Source organism: Myotis daubentonii, chromosome 1 (genome assembly GCF_963259705.1).
Source record: "Myotis daubentonii chromosome 1, mMyoDau2.1, whole genome shotgun sequence".
NCBI classification, from domain to species: Eukaryota; Metazoa; Chordata; class Mammalia; order Chiroptera; family Vespertilionidae; genus Myotis; species Myotis daubentonii.
Window position 1 is genome coordinate 74,819,489 of NC_081840.1, and position 21,244 is coordinate 74,840,732.

The window sequence follows — 21,244 nt, forward strand, 5'->3', positions numbered from 1 at the left end:
TATTTACAAAATTCCTAGTATCTTCCTCAAACTGTGCTGAGCACTGGGGACAACAAGTGAACATGAAGGACAACAAGAGCAAAGACCTTAAGTTAGGCTGTTTCTAAAAACTGAAAGAAAGCCAATGTTATATCACTGAAGTACTGTGAGGAGGAGGGAAGGTGTGAGTGTGTGTGTGTGTGTGTGTGTGTGTGTGTGTGTGTGTGTGTGTGTGTAAAAACAGAGAGAGAAAGAGGTAAATCCTGATGACTTTGGGAAATTATTTTTGTAATTTAGTGGAAATCTGGCCCAAAAGTTTTGTTGACTCAGCAAACAGGCTGATTCTAGTTGCTGGCCTCTAGAGGTCTCCTCACTTTCTGATAAGGTCACTTGCTAGACCAAGAAGCTGCCATGGTTCCACCGTTAAATAGATGGCCCTTGCTTTCCTGTCCCTATAAATGTGTAGGGCTGCACTCAGTAAATTATGGCCAATGGACCAAATATGGCCAGCTCCCTGTTTTTTTACTGCCAGTGAACTAAAACTTCTGCCATTTTTAATTTAAAAAGCAATATAAGATTAACATTCTGCAACACATGTAAGTTATATGAAATTCAAATTTCAGTGGACACAAAGGTTAATTGGAGCACAGCCATGTGCATTCATTTGTCTATGGCTGCTTTCACACAACAGCAGTGGTCAGTAGCAGAGACTATAGTCTGCAAGCCTAAAATATTTAGAAAAAGTTTGCTGACCCTTAAAGAATTACAGAAGTGAGTCCCTCTCCACTGAAATGCTGGCTAGTGTGGGTGTAGTCCAAATATACAACCTCCCAGTGGGATCAGTAGTGCACAGGGGATGGTGTACACCCTGCTACTCCTCTGCTTGTTGAAACCTATTTTATATTTTCTGTGTTTATGCTAGTGAAGTATGTTTGTGCCTCCTTTGCACAAAAGTGTGTGTGGTGGGTGGGTGGGTGTGTGTGTGTGAGAGAGAGAGAGAGAGAGAGAGAGAGAGAGAGAGAGAGAGAGCGAAAGTTTCATTAATCAAATCATGAGATGAAGTTGGAGAAGTTAATAAGGGTCAAATCAAAGACCCCAATTGGAAAACTAAAGTCTGTAAGCAAGGGAGCAGACTGAACTGATTTTCTTTTTCAAAGTGTGACTGGCTGTGGCATGGATGACAGGTAGTAGAGAGGCAGGAGTGGAAACAGGAATCCAGTTAGGACAATATCACAGTGGTCCTAGGACGAGGAGGGAGGTAATGGTTTGAAGTTGAGATAAGTGTGTGGACATGAGCTATAATGGAGACAAACTAACAGACATTGCTGCTAAAGTAGACATGAGGGTAAAGGAAAGGCAGAAAATAGTACATTGAAATAAATTCAACCAGAAAAAAAAAGAGTTCTTAAATATTTAATCCAAGGGATCAATTATTAGATTGCTGAGTAGATACTCCTAAAATGAAATTTCAGGAACATCAGCTAAACAACCTTAGTCAAAAATACCTAATCATTATTAGTAACAACTGTTTTTAATTGATCATAATAAAATTACCTTCCTCTGAATTGCTACTAGACTTAACCTTTTTTAGAATCCATTGAGGACATTTACACATAGTAGAACTCATCTTTTGTGTCTGTTTTTATTCATTAGCAATCAGTGTGCTCATGTGACTCCAACCTGACTTTAAAAACACAGTACAAAAGCCAGGGTGTGCTGCTAACATGGCTAAATACTTAATATTCTTGAACTGATACAGAATGACTTTTTTAAAAAATGTTAGACTCCTGATGTTTGCTTTCAACTCCCCTTCATAAAAGATAAATGTGTACTTTCAGATATTTATTGGGCTCCTGCACAGATGACTTTTAGAGAAAATAAAGAAAAGACTAATAGAAAATAGATCATGGTGCAGATATAAGACCCTATCTCCCCATCTCCCCCAGAAGAGCAGAGTCTATTAAACCCTATTCCAGTTATGTACATCAAAATAGAGTCTGTAGATCTGTGGAGATTTTATTGTCCCAAGCATCCACCACACAATAGAAATCAGGAAATCTTGAATTTAAAATGACCCAGAATAGGTTTTAAAATATTATAAACTAGAGGCCCAGTGCATGAAATTTGTGCACTGGTAGGATCCCTAGCAGCTGCCCGCTGCCGGCCAGGGCCTCCCTCCCTTCCCCCGGCCAGCCCTGCCCCCTGGTCGAACTCCCAGACAACTCCCCGGTCGAGGGGACAATTTGCATGCTATGCTTTTATTATATAAGATTGTGTTATAAATACTCACCCAGGCTCCTCACCCCCCAACAAAATTGTAATCCTCCTCCCCCATGACACTCTAAACACCCACACCTATATTTGAGAAGGGGTGTCATCTTGCTGCTACCACCTTTTACTCTTGGTCCTAGAGGTTTCTTGGGCCTTGACTATTCCTAGTAAAAAATTATTAGACTCCCTGGGCCCCTTGCCAAATTTCAAAAACCAAAACATGGACTTAGCATTGAAGAAAGGGTAGGGGACACAGACTCTCTCTATGTTGCTCACGTATACATTTATTTACAGAGGATTCTAATTGATTCCAAGGCCTGAGTGCATGATCGTTTCACAAAGGTATTCTGGCTCATTTAGGACCAAAGAAAGTCATTATGCAGATATTCAATCTCTAGAAGCCACTCTGCCTTGAGATGCTCCCAAGTAGTTACTGGGGAGTGGAGCAAAGTTTTCGTTTCCCATCCCCTACAAACCCACTGCTATTTAGAATTCCATGTCACCAATAATATCCACAGTTGGTATTAATGGAATAGAATTATATCTATAACTATACACTTGGAAAATCCATATCTCTTTTCCAAGTAAGCACACACCTATTTCAGCATTAATAATTATTTTACCTTGGTCTTTCTGTTTTAACACAGCAGAAACTAAGGCTAATTTTCTCTAGTTGATTTCACTGTTTTACACATGAAATAGGTATGCAATATTATTTAATTAATAAGTTAATTTAATTTTAAATAAGGGCAGTTTTGAAAGTCACATAAAAGAACTAATTCAAAAGGTTCCATGAGTTCATATTACATGGCTACAAATTTGACTCAGTTCCTGCCAACTGTCATTGGTGTCACCTCTTCTGTAGATGAAAGAAATTCCGTTTTTGTAAGAACACAGAGATAGTGGATAGAGACTCTATTAAGTATAACATTCAATGTAATCTTTAAATATCTCTATGTCACTCTCCTTCAAGAGCTTATCAATTCTGATCAAAGTTTTCTTGAGTCCACAGTGAAAATATGAGTGAGAAGAAAGAAGCAACCCAGGTCAATATTCAGTTAAAGGAAAAAAGTGGCTATTGATATATGTCTTTATTTTCTTCTCCAAGATAGTTTAAATATAAATCTGGGTCCCCATCTATCTATACTCAGTCATTTAATATTTAGTGGTCATTTCACACAAACCCATGAAAATCTCCAACAACTCCAGCACCACCACTGGCTTCATCCTGCTAATATTCATTGACTTCTAGTGCTTTTACAGTCCAACAGCTAAGCCAGGGCAGTATTTCAGGTTTGGAAAAAAATAGTAACTATTGATACATAGTGTTTATTGCTTCCCCCATGGTGGCGTCAATACATACCTGAGTTCCCATCTATCTATATACAGTTATTCAATGATCTGATGGTCTTTTTGCAGCTCACAGACCCATGAAATTTTTCAACAACTCCAGCACCATCACTGGCTTCATCCTCCTGGGCTTCCCTGGCCCCAGAGAGAAGCAGGTCCTCCTCTTTGTGCTCTTCTCTGTTGTCTTCCTCCTGACCCTCATGGGCAATGGTTCGATCATCTGTGCTGTGCGCTGGGATCAGAGACTGCACACCCCCATGTACATCCTGCTCGCCAACTTCTCCTTCCTGGAGATCTGGTATGTCACCTCCACTGTCCCCAACATGTTAGCTAACTTCCTCTCTGACACCAAGGTCATCTCCTTCTCGGGGTGCTTTCTCCAGTTCTATTTTTTCTTCTCCTTGGGTTCTACAGAATGCTTTTTCTTGACTGTTATGGCATTTGATCGATACCTTGCCATCTGCCAGCCTCTACACTACCCAACCATTATGACAGGACGTCTCTGCACCAATCTTGTGGTCAGCTGCTGGGTACTTGGCTTCCTCTGGTTCTTGATTCCTATCACTATTATTTCCCAAATGTCCTTCTGTGGCTCCAGGATCATTGACCACTTCCTGTGTGACCCGGCTCCTCTTCTAGCACTCACTTGCAACAAAGTTCCTATGGTAGAGTTTGTCTTCTCCATTTTAAGTCCTCTGCTCATCATTCCCTTACTCTTCATCATGGTGTCCTATGCTCTGGTCCTAAGAGCTGTACTGAAAGTCCCTTCAGCCGCTGGACGAAGAAAGGCTTTCTCCACCTGTGGGTCCCATCTGGCTGTGGTTTCACTGTTCTATGGCTCAGTACTGGTCATGTATGGAAGCCCAACATCTGAGCATGAAGCTGGAATGCAGAAGATTGTGACTCTGTTTTATTCCGTTGTGACCCCACTTCTTAATCCTGTGATATATAGTCTTAGGAACAAAGATATGAAAAAGGCCCTGAAGAAATTTCTGGGAATATAAAAAGTGTTCATCAACAAGGCTCTTGGGCAATAAGAGCTCAAAAATGTATTTTACCTATTATAAAACATTTTTAAATATTTTTATTGATTTCAGAGAGGGAGGAAGAGAGAAAACGAGATAGAAACATCAATCATGAGAGAGAATCATGGATTTGCTGCCTCCTGCATGTCCTCCACTGGGGATGAGCCTGCAACCCAGGCATGTGCTCTGACCAGGAATCAAACTGTGACCTCCTGGTTCTTACGTTGATGCTCAACTATTGAGCCATGCCAGCCAGGCTACAAACATTTTTTTAATAGCATTTAACTTATTTTCAGGTTTAAAAACTGATTTTACTCGATAATTGTTCATTTTAGCACTGGCCAAAACCTCAATCACCTATGAGCATGTGTCTGTTGTTTATTTCTTCTCTTGGTTTTTTATCATTTGTCTTGTTTCTTAGCATTCTTCAATTTTTTATATTGAAAAATTAAAGAATTATATTGAAAAATTGTGAAGACAATGGGTGTAATAGCTCAATAAAAGTTGTTTTCTTCTTAAAACATAAATACAGTAGAGGCAGATGACTTTGATCTCATTTAAGGACTATTTTTAGGTGTTATAAAGAGAGTCTATGCAAGTTTTGTTCTTATTTCTGAGATGTAACCCTTACTCTGGGAACATAGCTTTTCTGAGATCTTACTGCAAAAGCCTGGACTGTTGTTAGGACCCCTCTACCTTACGGACAAAGATTTCTATTTTTGTGCTCCTTGAATTCTATGACTCCTGAAACCTCTCCTCAGTTCTTTAGCTACCCCCTTAGTTTCTGCTTTCTGCTAGATTTCTTGAAATCTCATCTTGCACATGAATGGCTTAGAAATCCAAAAATGTTTTGAAAAGAGATTACATCATATATTGAGCCTCACTTTTCTGTGGTCCTTCTTTCTCCAGGATTTCTCAAACCCCAACTGGTTTGGCAGCCACAAACACCAAATCCTTTATCTCCTCAGTTCAGTGAAACTACTGCTTTCTGCTGAGACTTTATTCTTCCTTCTCCCCCTTCTTTCCCTCCTGCCTCCATATCCCATACTCCCTCTACCCAGTGAATTGTCATGTCCTCAGGGAAAAATGTCCAAGGCGAATGTGAAATTCATCTCCTGTCCCTCCCTTCTTGGAATTGTAGCCCCTGAAGCTTTGCCTGTGTTGATTGATCTCCAGTGCCTCCCAACGGTTGTTTTATGTATTTTGTCCAGATTTTATAGTTACTTTTGGCAGAACAGTTTGTTTAGCCATGACCATAACCAGAAATTCTTTTCTATTATACCAAAATTCCATACATTCTCACTTATTTCCTCATTTTCAGAAGATGATCTTATAACCATATTCAGAGATAAGTGCATATAGGACTGGTATAGACACAAGTCTGGATATAGACCTGTTTTTCTTTTCATTGCAATCAGCTCCAGATTCCTAGGATTCTACCCCTGCAAGCAAGGCTAGGGCTGGAGGTGGGGAGCTGCTTACAGTAAAATGGAAGGTAAAACCAGGACCACAGAAAACAGATTTAAATCCTTTTTTTTTAGAAATAAATTATTTATTTATTTATTTATTTTAATTAATCTTTATTGTTGAGATTATTACAGATGTCCCTCTTTCCCCTCCCCTTCACCCAGACCCTAATCACCCTATTGTCTGTGTCCATAGGTAATGCATACATGCATATAAGATCTTTGTCTAATCTCTTCTCACACACCCCCACACCTCCTTCCCTCTGAGAACCATCAGTCTGTTTCATTTCCATGCCCCTGGTTCTATCCCATTCATCAGTTTATTCTGTTCATCAGATTTTTTATTCATTTGATTTTTAGATTCAATTGTCAATAGATATATATTTGTTGCCACTTTGTTGTTCATATTTTTTATCTTTACCTTTTTCTTCTTCCTCTTCTTCTTAAAGAATACCCTTTAGCATTTCATATAATACTGGTTTGGTGGTGATGAACTCCTTTAGCTTTTTCTTGTCTGTGAAGCTCTTTATTTAACCTTCAATTCTAAATGATAGCTTTGCTGGGTAAAATAATCTTGGTTGTAGGTTCTTGCTATTCATCACTTTGAATATTTCTTGCCACTCCCTTCTGGCCTGCAAAGTTTCTGTTGAGAAATCAGCTGACAGTCGTATGGGTATTCCCTTGTAGGTAACTGAGTTTCTTTCTCTTGCTGTTTTTAAGATTCTCTCTTTGTCTTTTGCTCTTGGCATTTTAATTATGATGTGTCTTGGTGTGGTCCTCTTTGGGTTCCTCTTGTTTGGGGTTCTCTGTGCTTCTTGGACTTGTAAGTTTATTTCTTTCACCAGGTAGGGGAAGTTTTCTGTCATTATTTCTTCAAATAGGTTTTCAATATCTTGTTCTTTCACACTTTGGAACCCCCATAATTCAGATGTTGGTATACTTGAAGTTGTCCCAGAGGCTCCTTATACTACGGATTTGTGCACAATGAAAGGAAATTAATTAGAAGGTGGCCAGTGAGGTGGAACTGGGCAAGCCGGGCCGGAGCCAACCTCCTGTGGTCCCTCCCCAGCCAGCTGCACCTGGAATGGCGCCAGGGCTTGAAGGGCATCTGCGGAGTAAGTGAGGTCCCTCCAGCAGGTGGGGTCCCTTGACCTGGCCTGAGGGGATTGGGCCAAAACCAGCAGTCCAACATCCCCCGAGGGGTCCTGGAGTACAAGAGGGCACTCTGCAAAGTTGCTGTTGCTTGGAAGCTCCTGCATTGAGCATCTGCCCCCTGGTGGTCAGTGTGTGTCATACCTACCGGCTGGTTGGCCGGTCAGCTGGTCGCTTGGCCTTTTAAATCAAGAGATATTTTTGGATTCTTTTTTTTTTGCTCTTCTGATTGGGTGTTTTTTGCTTCCTCATATTTCAAATCATTGATTTGATTCTCAAGACACTCTAGTCTACTGTTGAATCCCTGTATATTATTCTTTATTTCAGTCAGTGTATGCTTAATTTCTGACTGGTCCTTTTCCGTTTTTTTTTTGTTTTGTTTTGTTTTCATCCTAACTAAGATCCTTGAAAGTGTCACTAAGTCCCTTCAAGGTTTCTAGAAGATTCTTGAGTGACATAACTGTGGTTTTGAACTCTATATCCAGTGGTTTGCTTTCTTTCATTTCTTTCATTTGTGACATATTTCTTTTTCTCCGCATTTTAGCTGCTTCCCTGTGTTTGTTTCTATGTATTGGGTAGAGCTGCTAAGTCTCCTTGAGTTGATAGAGTGGCCTTGTGTAGTAAGTGTCCTATAGGGCCCAGTGACTCAGCCTCCCCAATCACCTGAGGTGGACATTCTAGGTGCACCCTTTTGTGGACTGTGTGCACAGTCTTGTTGTAGTTGAGCCTTGATTGCTGTTGGTGTCACTGGGAGAAATTAACCTCCAAGCCAATTAGCTGTGGGGACCAGCTGCAACTATAATAGGAGAGCTGCTGTGCAGGAGACACCCTTATGGAGTAGGACTTGCTTCAGTGGGGCTTTGGTGCTCACTGAGTCTGTCTCTTGAGTGTGTCACTTATGAATGTGAAGAGATGCAATCTGGTATGGTTTCACACTAACCACTGGGTACACTGGCTCTTGGGTCTCCAGGGAGGTGCAAAGTTAGCCACTGCCTGGGGCCACCCAGCAGGAGCTACACAGAGATCTGCAGATTCCTCCTCTTTGTATTGGGTTTGGAAGTGCCCAGACGAGGCACAGCTGTAAAGCAAAGCAGGCTGATTCTGGTGCCAGTCTTGGGCCTTTTATTGATAGGTTTGGGGCTCTTTGACCCAGCAGCAGCTTGTTTGACAGGTTTTTAGCCTGAGAAAGGAGCAGCCATTCATATGCAAAAGCCATTGCCTACAGCTTGCATGGGGTTGTAAATTGGGTGGTACAGGATCTCAGGGAATCACCAGGGCAGAGCAAACAGAAATGGCTGCTAGTCAGCCCTGAAACTGGGGAGGTCCCAGCATGGGAACAATGACCGCTGCAAGCACTTACATCTGGAAAAAAGCCACTCCCAAGTTCCTGCCCCAATGCCAGACAGTCCAGTTTCTCCTCTTATGTGTCTGGATCCCCCAGAGCCTTGCCTGGCACTGGAGCTCAGAGGAAGCGGGAGCTTGTAAATGTAGTTCGTGGTGCCAGCCATTTAAGAGTAGTAGCTGGGTCTACAGCAGCCTGTGTTTCAGCCCCAATCCACACTGGTTTTTACAGCCCGTGGTTCTTACTGCCCATAGGCACTTCTTTTCCCAGCTCTGTGATCCTGGGCTGGGGCCCCTTGCTCCTCTGGGCAGCCTCCACAGAGGTGATCTCCCTCCTGATTAAAAAAGCCACACATATGGGTGCTAGACCAGCCTGTTCCGCACCTCCACACCTCCTACCATTCTCAATGTGCTTTCTTCTTTACTTCTCTAGTTGTAGTACTTCCATTCAGTCAGCTTTCCAGCAGTTCTGGATGATGGTTGTTCTATATTTTAGTTGTAATTTTGATGTGGAGGCAGCGAGGATAGGCATTTGCCTACACCACCATCTTGGTTCTCCTCAAGCCTTTTTTTATGGGAGGTGCTCAGCAACTACAGATCAATAAAAATATTTACTCAGTATTTGCATTAGTAACTTGGGCTAGTTCTCCTTAAACACCCTGCTAGGCCTTGAATAAAAGGCCATACTGTTATTAAAGTGTCTTTACTAATTCAACTACCTGATTGGAATCAGGAATGATTTGCTGAAGATAATAACTTTAATGGTAAAAAATAATAATTTCCTATCTACCATCCTTTTTACTAGCCCAAGAAACCTGGGGAGAAAACTCCATGACATTGGATTTGGCAATGATTTCTTGAATGTGACAGAAAACACAGGCAACAGCCCAGCCAGTGTGGCTCAGTGGTTGAGCATTGACCCATGAAACAGGAGGTCATGGTTTGATTCCAGCCAGGACACATGCCTGGGTTTCAGTAGGAGGTGTGCAGGAGTTAGCCAATCAATGCTCCTAGCTCTCTTTCTCTCTCTCTCCCTCTCCCTTCCTCTCTCTGAAATCAATAAAAACATATTTTTTTTGAAAAGAAAAAAATAGATACATTGGAGTACATCAGAATTGAAAACTTCTGTGCATCAAAGGACACTATGAACAGAATAAAATGGTGAGAGAAAACATTTGCAAATCATTTACCTGAATATTCAGAATACAGTGATGGACAAAAGTAGGTTTATAGTTGTAATACAATAATCAATAAGTAATAATACAATAATGAACTCTGTGTTCATTTACTCACACTGTAAACCGACTTTTGCTTACCTCTGTATATAGAGAACTATCATAACTCAATAAAAGAAAACACATCTTCTTTTTTTTTTAATAAGGCAAAGGACTTCTCCACCGATGTACAAATGGCCAATAAGCACATGAAAAGATGCTCAGCATCACTAATCATTAGGAAAATACAAATCAAAACTATGATGAGTTACCATTTCACACCCATTAGAATAGTTATTATCAATTTTTTTTAAGTAAAAAAAGAATCTAAGGCCATACCACCCTGAACATGCCCTATCTCTTCTGATCTCAGAAACTAAGCAGGATCTAATCTTATTAGTACTTGGATAGGAGACCACCTGGGAATACTGGGTGCTGTAGGCTTTGCCCTAGCCAGTCTGGCTCTGTGGATAAAGCATTGGCCCATGGACTGAAAGGTTCCAGGTTCAATTTCTATCTTTGAAAAATAATTAAACATAGAAAGAATTACCATGTGATCCAGTAATTCCAGTTCTAGTTATATATTCAAACAAACTAAATGTAGGTAATCAAATAGATATTTTCACATCCACATTCATAGCAGTGTTATTTACAACTAGTGGCCCAGTGCATGAAATTCATGCACATTAAAAGGGGATTAATTAGAGGAAATATTTTAATATTGCTATTTGCCCTTTCTCTATAATAGAAGTGTCAGAGATGAAAGAAAATTAGTAAAATGTATATGGAAAATCTTCCTTCTGTCAGAGTTTGTCAGAGTTTGGGGCATGCCACAGGACCCAGAGTCAAGTCTCTGCCCACCCGCATGCACCTCAACATTGCCCAAGACTCAGACCTGCTGACTTCACCCCCATTGGATGAGATCCAGACCTTCTCCCATCAAGCCCCGCCAGGTGGGGGGCACAGCCTCAGGTCCCCTGACCCAGTGTCAGGCAGGGGGTGCAGCCTCAGGTCCCCCGGCGCACCCTCAGGTCCTCTGTCCCAGTGCTGGGGCAGGGGAACAGCCTGAGGTCCCGTGGCCTGGTTCCAGGGCAGGGGGCATGGCCTGAGGTCCCCCAGCCTGGTGCTGGGGTGGGGGTTGTGGCCTGAGGTCCCATGTCAAGCCCTGCTGGGAGGGGGACACGGCCTGAGGTCCCCCAGCCTGGTGCTGGGGTGGGGGATGTGGACTGAGGTCCCCTGGCCTGGCGCTGGGGTGGGGGGCACAGCCTGAGGTCCCCCGTCAAGCCCCAACAGGTGGGGGGCACAGCCTCAGGTCCCTGCTGATCGCTCATTACAGCTCATTACGGGAACCCCACCTCCATTGTGGGCGCAGCCATCTTGTGTTACAGGAACCCTGCCTCTGCTGTGGACACAGCCATCTTGTGATGGTGTGACAAGAGTGAGGGTCAATTAGCATATTACCTCTTTATTATATAGGACTAGAGGCCCGGTGCACAAAAATTTGTGCACTCAGGGGGGAGGGAGGGTACCTCAGCCTGGCCTGTGCCCTCTCGCAGTCTGGGACCTCTCGGGAGATGACGACCTGCTGGCTTAGGCCTGCTCCCAGGTGGCAGAGGGCAGGCCCAATCCCTAGGCGCAGCCCCTGGTCGGGCTCAGAGCAGGGCTGATTGGGGAGTTGGGGTGCCACCCCCTGTCATGCACAGAGCAGGGCGGATTGGGAGGTTGTGATGCTACCCTCAGTCACGCTCAGGGTAGGGCCGATTGGGGGGTTGGGGCACCGCCCCCTGTCACACTCAAGGCAGGGTCGATGGGGAGGTTGTGGCGCTGCCCCCTGTCATGCACAGAGCAGGGCCCATCAGGGGGTTGGGGAGCTCCCCCCTGTCACTCACAGAGTAGGGCCAATAGGGGAGTTGGAGCACCGACCCTGTCACACACAGAGCAGGGCGGATAAGGGGGTTGGGGCGCCGCCCTCTATCACCCACAGAGCAGGGCCAATCAGGGGGTTGGGGCGCCGCCACTGTCACACTCAGGGCAGGGCCGATGGGGAGGTTATAGCTCTACCCCATCACACACAGAGCAGGGCCCGTGGCGGGGGGAGGGGGGGTTGGGGCACCACCCTCTATCACCCACAGAGCAGGGCCGATCAGGGGGTTGGGGCGCCGCCACTCTCATACTCAGGGCAAGGCCGATGGGGAGGTTATGGCTCTACCCCGTCACACACAGAGCAGGGCCCATGGGTGGGGGGTTGGGGCGCTGCACCCTGTCACACACAGAGCCACAGGACAATCAGGGGGTTTGGGCGCTGCCCCCTGTCATGCTGATCCTGGTGCCTGGAGGACTCTCAGCTCCGCTGATCCCGGTGCTGGGAGGCATATTACCCTTTGACTATATAGAATAGAGGCCTGGTGCATGGGTGGGAGCCAGCTGGTTTGCCCTGAAGGGTGTCCTGGATCAGGGTGGGGGTCCCCACTGGGGTGCCTGGCCAGCCTGGGTGAGGGGATGATGGCTGTTTACAGCTGGTCACACACCCTTCAGTGTGGGGGTCCCCACTGGGGTGCCTGGCCAGCCTGGGTGAGGAGATGATGGCTGTTTGCAGCTGGTCACACACCCTTCAGGGTGGGGGTCCCCACTGGGGTGCCTGGCCAGTCTGGGTGAAGGGCTGAGGGCTGTTTTCAGGCTGGGGCTGAAGCTCCCAACTGCTCCTTTTTTTCTTTTTATTCTGGGCCAGCTTTAGCTCTGAGGCTTGGCTCCAGCTCTGAGGCCTCAGCTGCTGAAAACAGGTATCTGGTTTGTTTCGGTTCTATAATCGAAACTCTGTATCAACTCCAGCTCTGAGATCCCAGCTCTCTGAAAGCTGGTTTCTGGGGTTTTGTTTAGCTTCTATATTTCTTACAATGTTTCAGACTGCAGGCTCAGAGGCCAACAAGGCAGGCAGGGAATGTTGGTTTCCTCCGTCACTGAAGCAAGCAAGCCTCATGTTCAGTGTAAGCTGCCTGGCTGCTGGCCGCCATCTTGGCTGGCAGTTAATTTGCATATCGCCCTGATTAGCCAATGGGAAGGGTAGCGGTCGTACGCCAATTACCATGTTTCTCTTTTATTAGATAGGATAGCCAAAAGGTGGAAGCAATCTGTGTTATTCAATAGATGAATGGATTTTAAAAATGCTATATACACAAACAATAGAATATTTGTATGTTTTTTAACTTTAATTCTTTTCACCACAATTCATCCCCTCATACCCACTTCCACCTCCACTCACCCGCTTCCTCCCTGCAATCACCACACTGTTTGTTTCAATGAGCTCTTTCTCTTCTTTTTTTTCTATCTGCTCAATCCCTCCACCCTTCTTTACCTTTTCCAGGTGTCAGCCTGCTCTCTATCTATGAGTCTGTCTCTATTTTGCATGTTAGTTCAGTTTGATGGCCATTGTACATATGAAAAGATGCTCAATGTCACTAATCATCCCAAAAATGCAAATTAAGACCACAATAAGATATCACCTCACACCTGTCAGAATGGCTACCATCAATGAATCAACAAACAAGTGTTGGCGAGGATGTGGAGAAAGGGAACCCTCTTGCACTGTTGGTGGTAATGCAGATTGGTACAGCCACCTTGGAAAGCAGCATGGAGTTACCTTAAAAAGTTAAAAATGAAACTGCCTTATGACTCAGTGATCCCACTTCTATGAATTCATATGAAGAAACCCAAAACACTAATTTGAAAGACTAGATGCACCCCAATGTTCATAGCAACATTATTTATAATAGCCAAGATTTGGGAGCAGCCTAAGTGTCCATCAGTAGACGAGTGGGTAAAAATGCCGTGGTACATTTACACAATAGTACTCCTCACTCATAAAAGGAGAAGGAAATTTTACCCTTTGCGACAGCTTAGATGGACCTGGAGAACATTATGCTAAGTGAAGTAAGCCAGTCAGAGAAAAACAAATACCATCTGATTTCACTCATATGTAGAATCAAATGAGCTAACAAAGAAATATTATTCAGCCTTTAAAAGGAACGAAATTCTGACACATGCTACAACATCAATGAACCTTGAAGAGATTATACTATGTGAAATAAGCCAATTACAAAAGTACAAATTTTGTGTGATTCTAGTTATACGCGGTATCTAAAGTAGTTAATTTTAGAGACAGAAAGTAGCATGGTGATTTCCACAGGCTGGGGTAGAATGGATTTTGTTTTCTTTACTCTGGCCACCCCTAGGAACTGGATGAGCCCTAAAGATTGGAGAGAGGCTGCACTCCAGGGGACACTTAAAGAAGCCACTGAGACCACTTGGGGAGAGACATGGAGTTTTAGAAAAATCCCTGAGAGGAAACATAGATTAAACCACTGCTTCACATGTTAAATGTCTGAGCCAACTCCTAGAAAACAAGCATCTGGAACCTCCAGAAATGAAGGAAGTCCAATGAACCACAGAGAGTGCCCTCAGCTGGACTTTTCATCACTGAAGCCAGTGGAAAAGGAGATGCCTTTATGTTCAGCACCACTGTGCCCATCCCTCTCTCCAAGCTGAGCCAACAAATCCATCACTGTATGTAGGAGAAAAAGGACTAGTTATCCACATTACAACTGCCGCTGTGATATAGTGCAGAGTGCCTTTTACTTTATAAAATCTGATTAGTCATTGTTCCTCTACAGTGGGATAGTGTAAACGTTCCATCTGTGAATATAGGACACTTAATGTTCGTTGGGTGAAAAGTCATGCACCCTCTGTGAAGCCTGTCTGTAAAATGTGTAGTTAAAAGAGATCGTCTGCACCATTTTTTTTCCAACTTCTATGGTTTTGCTTATTAGGGACCATCTTTCTGAAAATAATCGCACTTTCCAGGAGTAATCAGGTGGTATATACTCTTCTCTCAGAGTACCTGAGAAGACAGTATACCAAGTGAGGGAGATTTGGAAGGAGACTATGTAATCAAGTTATTATTCTTGAGGTGGGTAGACTGGTGAATTGATTGATTGATTGATTGATTGATTTCTTTTATTGGAACTGAGAGTATGAAAGAGCTAGTCCCCTAGGATTATAGCTCATATGATAATTTATGAATCCCAAAAACATAAGAAACAGTATGTTTATGGCATAAAATGGTGAACATTCCATTCTAATACCCTAACTATTCCCAGCAAGTAATTTTGGAGGCTTTGGAGGGTAGAGTTATGCTTGAGAGGGTCAGTTTATTCTATCAATGATTAAAATGAAAATTGATTACTCTTTTCCACTAAGCTCCTCACCCTTTGAACATCTCATTACTTATCTTCACTTTCACCAAAGGCTACAAGAAAAATAATGTTGCTAGTAATAAATCTTATATGGACTGGTGGTAGAAAAGACAAAATGAGGTATGAAGTTGTCCATGTATAATGGAGAGTGTCCTGAACTGTTATTCACAGTAAGCAGACACAGTCCATTTTTCAGGAAGAAGGACAGGAAGCAAGGATCTCATGAATCTGCTTCCTGGTTTAAATCTATGAACTGGACTTAGTTCATGACTCACAGAAGGGAAAGTGATTTATTTATACCTCATAAATAACAGTTTGAGAATCATAAATTGAGCACCTTATTCAGTAAAGGTGACTTTTAAAAATGTCAAAAAATGCCTTTGGCCCTGGTCGGTTTGGCTCAATGGGTAGAGGGTCGGTATGTGGACTTAAGAGTCCCGTATTCAATTCTGTTCAGGGGCACATACCTCGGTTGCAGGCTCCTCCCCAGCCCGGACCCTGATCGAGGCTCTGAAGGAGGCAGCCAACTGATTTGTTTCTCTTACATCAATATTTCTCTCTGTCTTTTCCTCTCTCTTCCACTCTCTCTAAAAAAAAATTAATGGAAAAATATTCTCTGGTGAGGATTTTTTTTTAAATGCCTTTAAATTCAACATTGATTGCAAAACTGTACTTTAGAATTTGGATGCTGAAATCTCCTTTTTTATTTTTTTTTATCCTCACCCAAAGACATGTTCTTCATTGATGAGAGAGAGAGAGAGAGAGAGAAGAAGGGAGAGGGAGAGAGAAACATTGATGTGAGAGAGAAACAGAACAGTTGCTTCTTACATGTGCCTAGACCAGGGATCAAACCTGAAATCTAGATATGTGCACTGACTGGGAATGGAAATCACAACCCTTAGGTACACAGGACTTCTCTCCCAACTGAGCCATACTGGCCAAGGCTCAAACCTCTTTTTTTAAAAAAATATATCTTTATTGATTTCAGAGAGGAAGGGAGAGGGAAAGAGTTAGAAATATCAATGGTGAGACAGAATCATTGATTGGCTGCCTCCTGCACGTCCCCCACTGGGGATCCCGGCATGTGCCCTTGGCAGGAATCTAACCTGGGACCCTTCAGTCCGCAGGCCGACGCTCTATCCACCGAGCCAAACCGGCCAGGGCAAACCTCCTTCTTTTTATGCTTCTTAAAAACCACCAACAGGGGACTAGTGATACTGTATTGAAGTTCAAATCTCAATTCCTTCTCTGTTCTTTGCCTTTCAAATTTCTTTATCTTCCATTCCTGACAAAGTTATGACTGGTGACATTAAATATACAAGGCAAGAAATATGAATTTAAAAAGAAAACTCAATATTGAAACTATTATTTTTAAGACTAAAAATCAATGCCTTTTTAATATTAATCAATTGCAAGATTACTCTGTTGCTAAAACACCAAGATTTGTAAATTTTTGTTTAACTCTTAAATATAAATTCTTAAATATTACAGAAAAGTATCCACCTGTCTAAATATTTGAAAATGTCCTCTCTTCCCTTTCATAGAACAAAATTAATTTTACAAGATAAAACTGAAGATAAAACCCCATTTGATCTCCAATCTCTTTCTTCCTATCACCTAAAAATACTTACTATATAAACTAAATCTTTGTATTGAAAGCACCATTTTCTTTATTTTATCTAGGTAGGATCTGAGTATGAAAAGTAAGACAGTTTATTTTGTATAGTATGTGTAAAAAACATGAAGATAAACATTTGCAAATAATATTCTCACTCATCCTTTAGAACAAAGGTATTTTATATGTTGGGTCTTTAGTACATTTTTTTAGGTGTCACTCAACTGGTTAGAGTGATATTTTAAAAGAAAATCTTTGAAGTAAAATTTAAGAACATCCTTGAGTCTTGAGTGTAGTGACATCTGTGACAATTAATTCAGTTGATTAGACTACTCTGAAAAGCCAGTGTCCTGGAGTAAGTTTCATATCCATGTGCAATTCAACTAATTCTGTTCGGTTGCCAAGGATTTTTTAACCACAATTAACCAGCTGCCCTCAAAATATATCTCCCACCCCTTTTTTTTAACAATGTAAGCTGAATAAGAAAGTGGATGAATTTGTGCATAAAGACCTTTAGAAAAACAAACTCAAATCTGAAATTTTCTTCTTAAGGATCAAAGCAAAACTGAAATGAATTTGTCTGGTTGTACCACTAGTGTGGAAAATTACTGCTGCATTTGGATTCTAGAAAACTAATACTGAGATTTAGAACCACAGTCATTCCAAAATAAGGGGATTTATTCCCATCTGGTCTCAAAATATCTCATATAGAGGGTGTCCCCAAAAAATGTACATGTACTGTAACAACTGCTAGCTCAATTTTGAAAATGAAATGTATTTCCATAAACACTGCCTTGATAATTATTCAAAGTGTGAGTAGACATTTTTCCTGTAGAGTTTAAGTTCCCTTCTCAATAAAGTCCTTGAGATAAGTAGGAAGCAAGTCAACTTGAGTTTACACTCATGTCTTTCTTCTTCATAGATTTAAGACCCATGAACAGGTCAACAACACACCTTGTGACTGAGTTTGTTCTCCTGGGATTCCCTGGTTGCTGGGAGATACAGATTTTCCTCTTCTCACTGTTTTTGGTGATTTATGTCTTGACCTTGCTGGGGAATGGAGCCATTATCTGTGCAGTGAGATGGGACCCACGACTACACACACCCATGTACTTTCTGTTGGGAAACTTTGCCTTCCTTGAGATCTGGTATGTTTCCTCCACTGTTCCTAACATGTTAACCAACATTCTCTCCAAAACCAAGGCCATCTCATTTTCTGGCTGCTTCCTCCAGTTCTATTTCTTCTTTTCCCTCGGCACAACAGAATGTCTTTTTCTGGCAATAATGGCTTATGATCGGTACCTGGCCATCTGCCACCCACTGCACTACCCCACCATCATGACTGGGAAATTCTGCGGACTGCTGGTGTCTCTATGCTGGATCATCGGGTTCCTTGGCTACCCAATCCCCATTTTCTTCATCTCCCAACTCCCCTTCTGTGCATCCAATATCATTGATCACTTCCTGTGTGACATGGACCCACTGATGGCTCTGTCCTGTGCTCCAGCCCCCATTACTGAATTTATTTTCTATACTCAGAGCTCCCTTGTCCTCTTTTTCACTATTATGTATATTCTTCGATCCTACACTCTGTTGCTCAGAGCTGTTTTTCAGGTCCCTTCTGCAGCTGGTCGGAGAAAGGCCTTTTCCACCTGTGGTTCTCATTTAGCTGTGGTGTCTCTCTTCTATGGGACAGTCATGGTAATGTACGTGAGCCCTACATATGGCATCCCAACTCTGATGCAGAAGATCCTCACCCTGGTGTATTCAGTAATGACTCCTCTCTTTAATCCCCTGATCTATAGTCTTCGTAATAAGGACATGAAGCTTGCTCTGAGAAATGTTCTATACAGAATGAGAATTAGTCAAAATTCATGAGCCAAAAAATGTGCCTTACTTCCAAGTTCTCATAAGTAATAAGGTGAAGATGTATACGTTCTTTCAATGGTCTCACTCTGAGTAGTTAGAGGCCATATTTTTTTTTCCTGGAAGTGTACCCAATTAAATACCTATGCTGACTACAAAAGCCTTAATTCACTGGATTGCAATATACATTTAAATCTTTTAAAGACTTTCCTTAATGAAATAATAAAATGGGATTCCTATATGAGGGAAGTTAGACTTCCCTGAAAGGTGTATTATCAGTTTTAGGACAAGTACAGGTATCCCCCACTATCCAAAAGTAGAGCATTCCTATGAACACTTTCTTAAGGCTATGCTATAAAGTGGAGAAGCAATTATCATTCATTTAAAGTGAAAATCTTCGAATTTCTTATAGTTAGCAAAAACGGGTACTAATGCAGTTATTTCATAAAAGCAAAGTAGCATAATGCAAACTTTTGAAGCATGGGGGATACCTGTAGTTAAAGGTGCAGTGACTTTTTTTAAAGATTTTTTTTAAGGTATAATTGATATACAAAACAACTGCACATGTTTAATGTATAGTAAAGGTGCAGTGACTTTTAACTAGCCATGAGGCCTTTCTATAACCTTTCACACTCGTTGCTTATACCTAATCTAGCAATCTTATCTAAACACACTTTCTCTCTATTAAGAGAGAGAGAAGAAGAAGAAGAAAACTTATCTTGACTTGACCATAAGACACTCTGTTGCCCTAGCTGCTTTGGTTCAGTGGATAGAGCACCGGCCTGCGGACTGAAGGGTTCCAGGTTTGATTCCAGTCAAGGGCACATGCCTGGGTTGTGGGCTTGATCCCCAGTATGGGGTATGCTGGAGGCAGCCAATCAATGATTCTGTCTCAATGATGTTTCTATCTCTCCCTCTCTTCCTCTCTAAAATCAATAAACCATATTTTTTTTTAAGAAAAGAAACTCTTTCAACAAGTTTTCTTAGAGATATAGTTCCTTTGTGATAAGTTCAAAATAAAACTTAGATACATGCTAAATAATAATTTGTCGAAGTTGCTTTCAACACTTCTGTTATTACACGTACTACATGGTAGTGTGATTTTTTATTTACATGTACTTCCCCTGAGGGGCCATTCCCCAACACACAGGGACAGAGCAGAAAGCAGCTCCTGGCGGTTGGGACCTGGCCTGGCACCATCAGTAGGCCTTGGTGCCCAGGAGCTCCTGGCACTCACAACCGGGCTGAGGTGTTACACAAAAATAATATTGAATGTAAGCTGTAATTGAACAATAAAATTTTAAAAAGAATCTACAGACAAAAATAAATAAATAAACAATGAATACATCAGTGGTCGCCAGGGGCTGGAGGAAAAGGGAAGGATGAATAGGTTGAGTACAGAGGATTTTTAGGGCCATGAAACTGCTCTGTACATGATAACGGTGGATACAAGTCATTATACATCTGTCAAACCCCACAGAATGTACAACATCAAGAGTGAACCCTTATGTAAGCTATGGACTTCGGGTGATAATGTGTCAATGTGGGTTCACTGATTGTGACAAATGTACCACTGATGCAGGATGTTGGTAGTGTGAAGGCAGGGGTATATATGGAAATTCTCTGTACTTTCCACTCAATTTTGCTGTGAACCTAAAACTGCTCTAAAAAATCAAGTCTATTTAAGGAATATTTTTTAATGTAACCTAATAATGATTATTGGCCAGAGCTGTACAACTAGTGTTTATTCTCCTTGTGCATTGACAAACAAAGCAGACAAAGTTAAGTTTTCCACAAGGCTTTTTGCTAATAGAGAAGCAATCTGTGGACCAATATATCGAGGCTCAAATTACTCAAATGATAAGGTTTTCACCTTGCTTCTCCCATCATTCACTAGGTCCTTTTTGACACTTTAACCAGACATCATCTTCTCCCTTCTCTGCTAGCAGGAACAAAATGCTTCAGGCCAAACAGTAGCTGGCAAAGTCTAGAAGTTGGCACCATCCAGGTGCTTCTGTGAAAGCAATGCCCAAAGGACCTCTATCCCCCAGGCCTAATTCAAAGACAAAGTTGTTTTAACAGTTAGAAAAGAAAGTTGAAGAAAAGGAATTGTGGCAGAAGAACCTGGGGTCCCCAGATGCCAGTTTAGGACTCCGCAGCAGCTCTGCCTTGGCTGATTAAAGCAAGTGTTGAAAGCCCCTGAGAACAAATTAGAAAAGGAAGTCAGGGTGAGAGAGGGGGAAATGATTCCAGCAACTACCAATTAAAAGTGAATGGATCCCACAGCACCAAGGGACCATGACTCAAACTGTTGCATCAGCCAAGTTCCAATACCAGCTCCCTAAACATGAAGAGGGAGCAAAGAGGAGGGGTGAGGGAGGGAGACAGAGATGTCCCACCGTCTGGCAAGCTCCCACTTCTTATCCCAAGTGCTTACACACCTGACAATTAAAGTGCAAGTGGTATCTCTTGATTAGTCATTTAGAAAACCCAAGAACATGCCACAAGAGACAAGACCTGGGAAACACACCCAATAGAGTTAGGCTACTGACACAACAGCCCTGCTACCAATTCAGAATTGCTCTTATCACAGCAGATCGCATGTGACTCATTGTCCTTTGTGAAGGACAATGCTACTTCCAAGGCTACCCTCCCCTCCATCCTGTACTTGTAAAATACCAGCTGATTTTCTTTTTTTTATTATGTTCTTTTTTTA

General features: G+C 42.3%; 2 protein-coding genes across 2 annotated transcripts; both read left to right on the top strand.

The window, feature by feature from the left end:
• The first annotated feature begins 3,345 nt into the window (after positions 1-3,345).
• On the top strand, positions 3,346-4,604 carry LOC132222354 (olfactory receptor 11G2-like). The gene is made up of 2 exons (XM_059677285.1): positions 3,346-3,427; positions 3,667-4,604. The coding sequence occupies exon 2, from the start codon at positions 3,681-3,683 to the stop codon at positions 4,602-4,604; it is 924 nt and encodes a 307-aa protein (XP_059533268.1). The 5' UTR covers positions 3,346-3,427; positions 3,667-3,680.
• Positions 4,605-17,556: 12,952 nt separating this feature from the next.
• Positions 17,557-18,540, top strand: LOC132222419 (olfactory receptor 11H4). Its single transcript, XM_059677382.1, has one exon. The coding sequence runs from the start codon at positions 17,566-17,568 to the stop codon at positions 18,538-18,540; it is 975 nt and encodes a 324-aa protein (XP_059533365.1). The 5' UTR covers positions 17,557-17,565.
• The last annotated feature ends 2,704 nt before the right edge of the window (positions 18,541-21,244 follow it).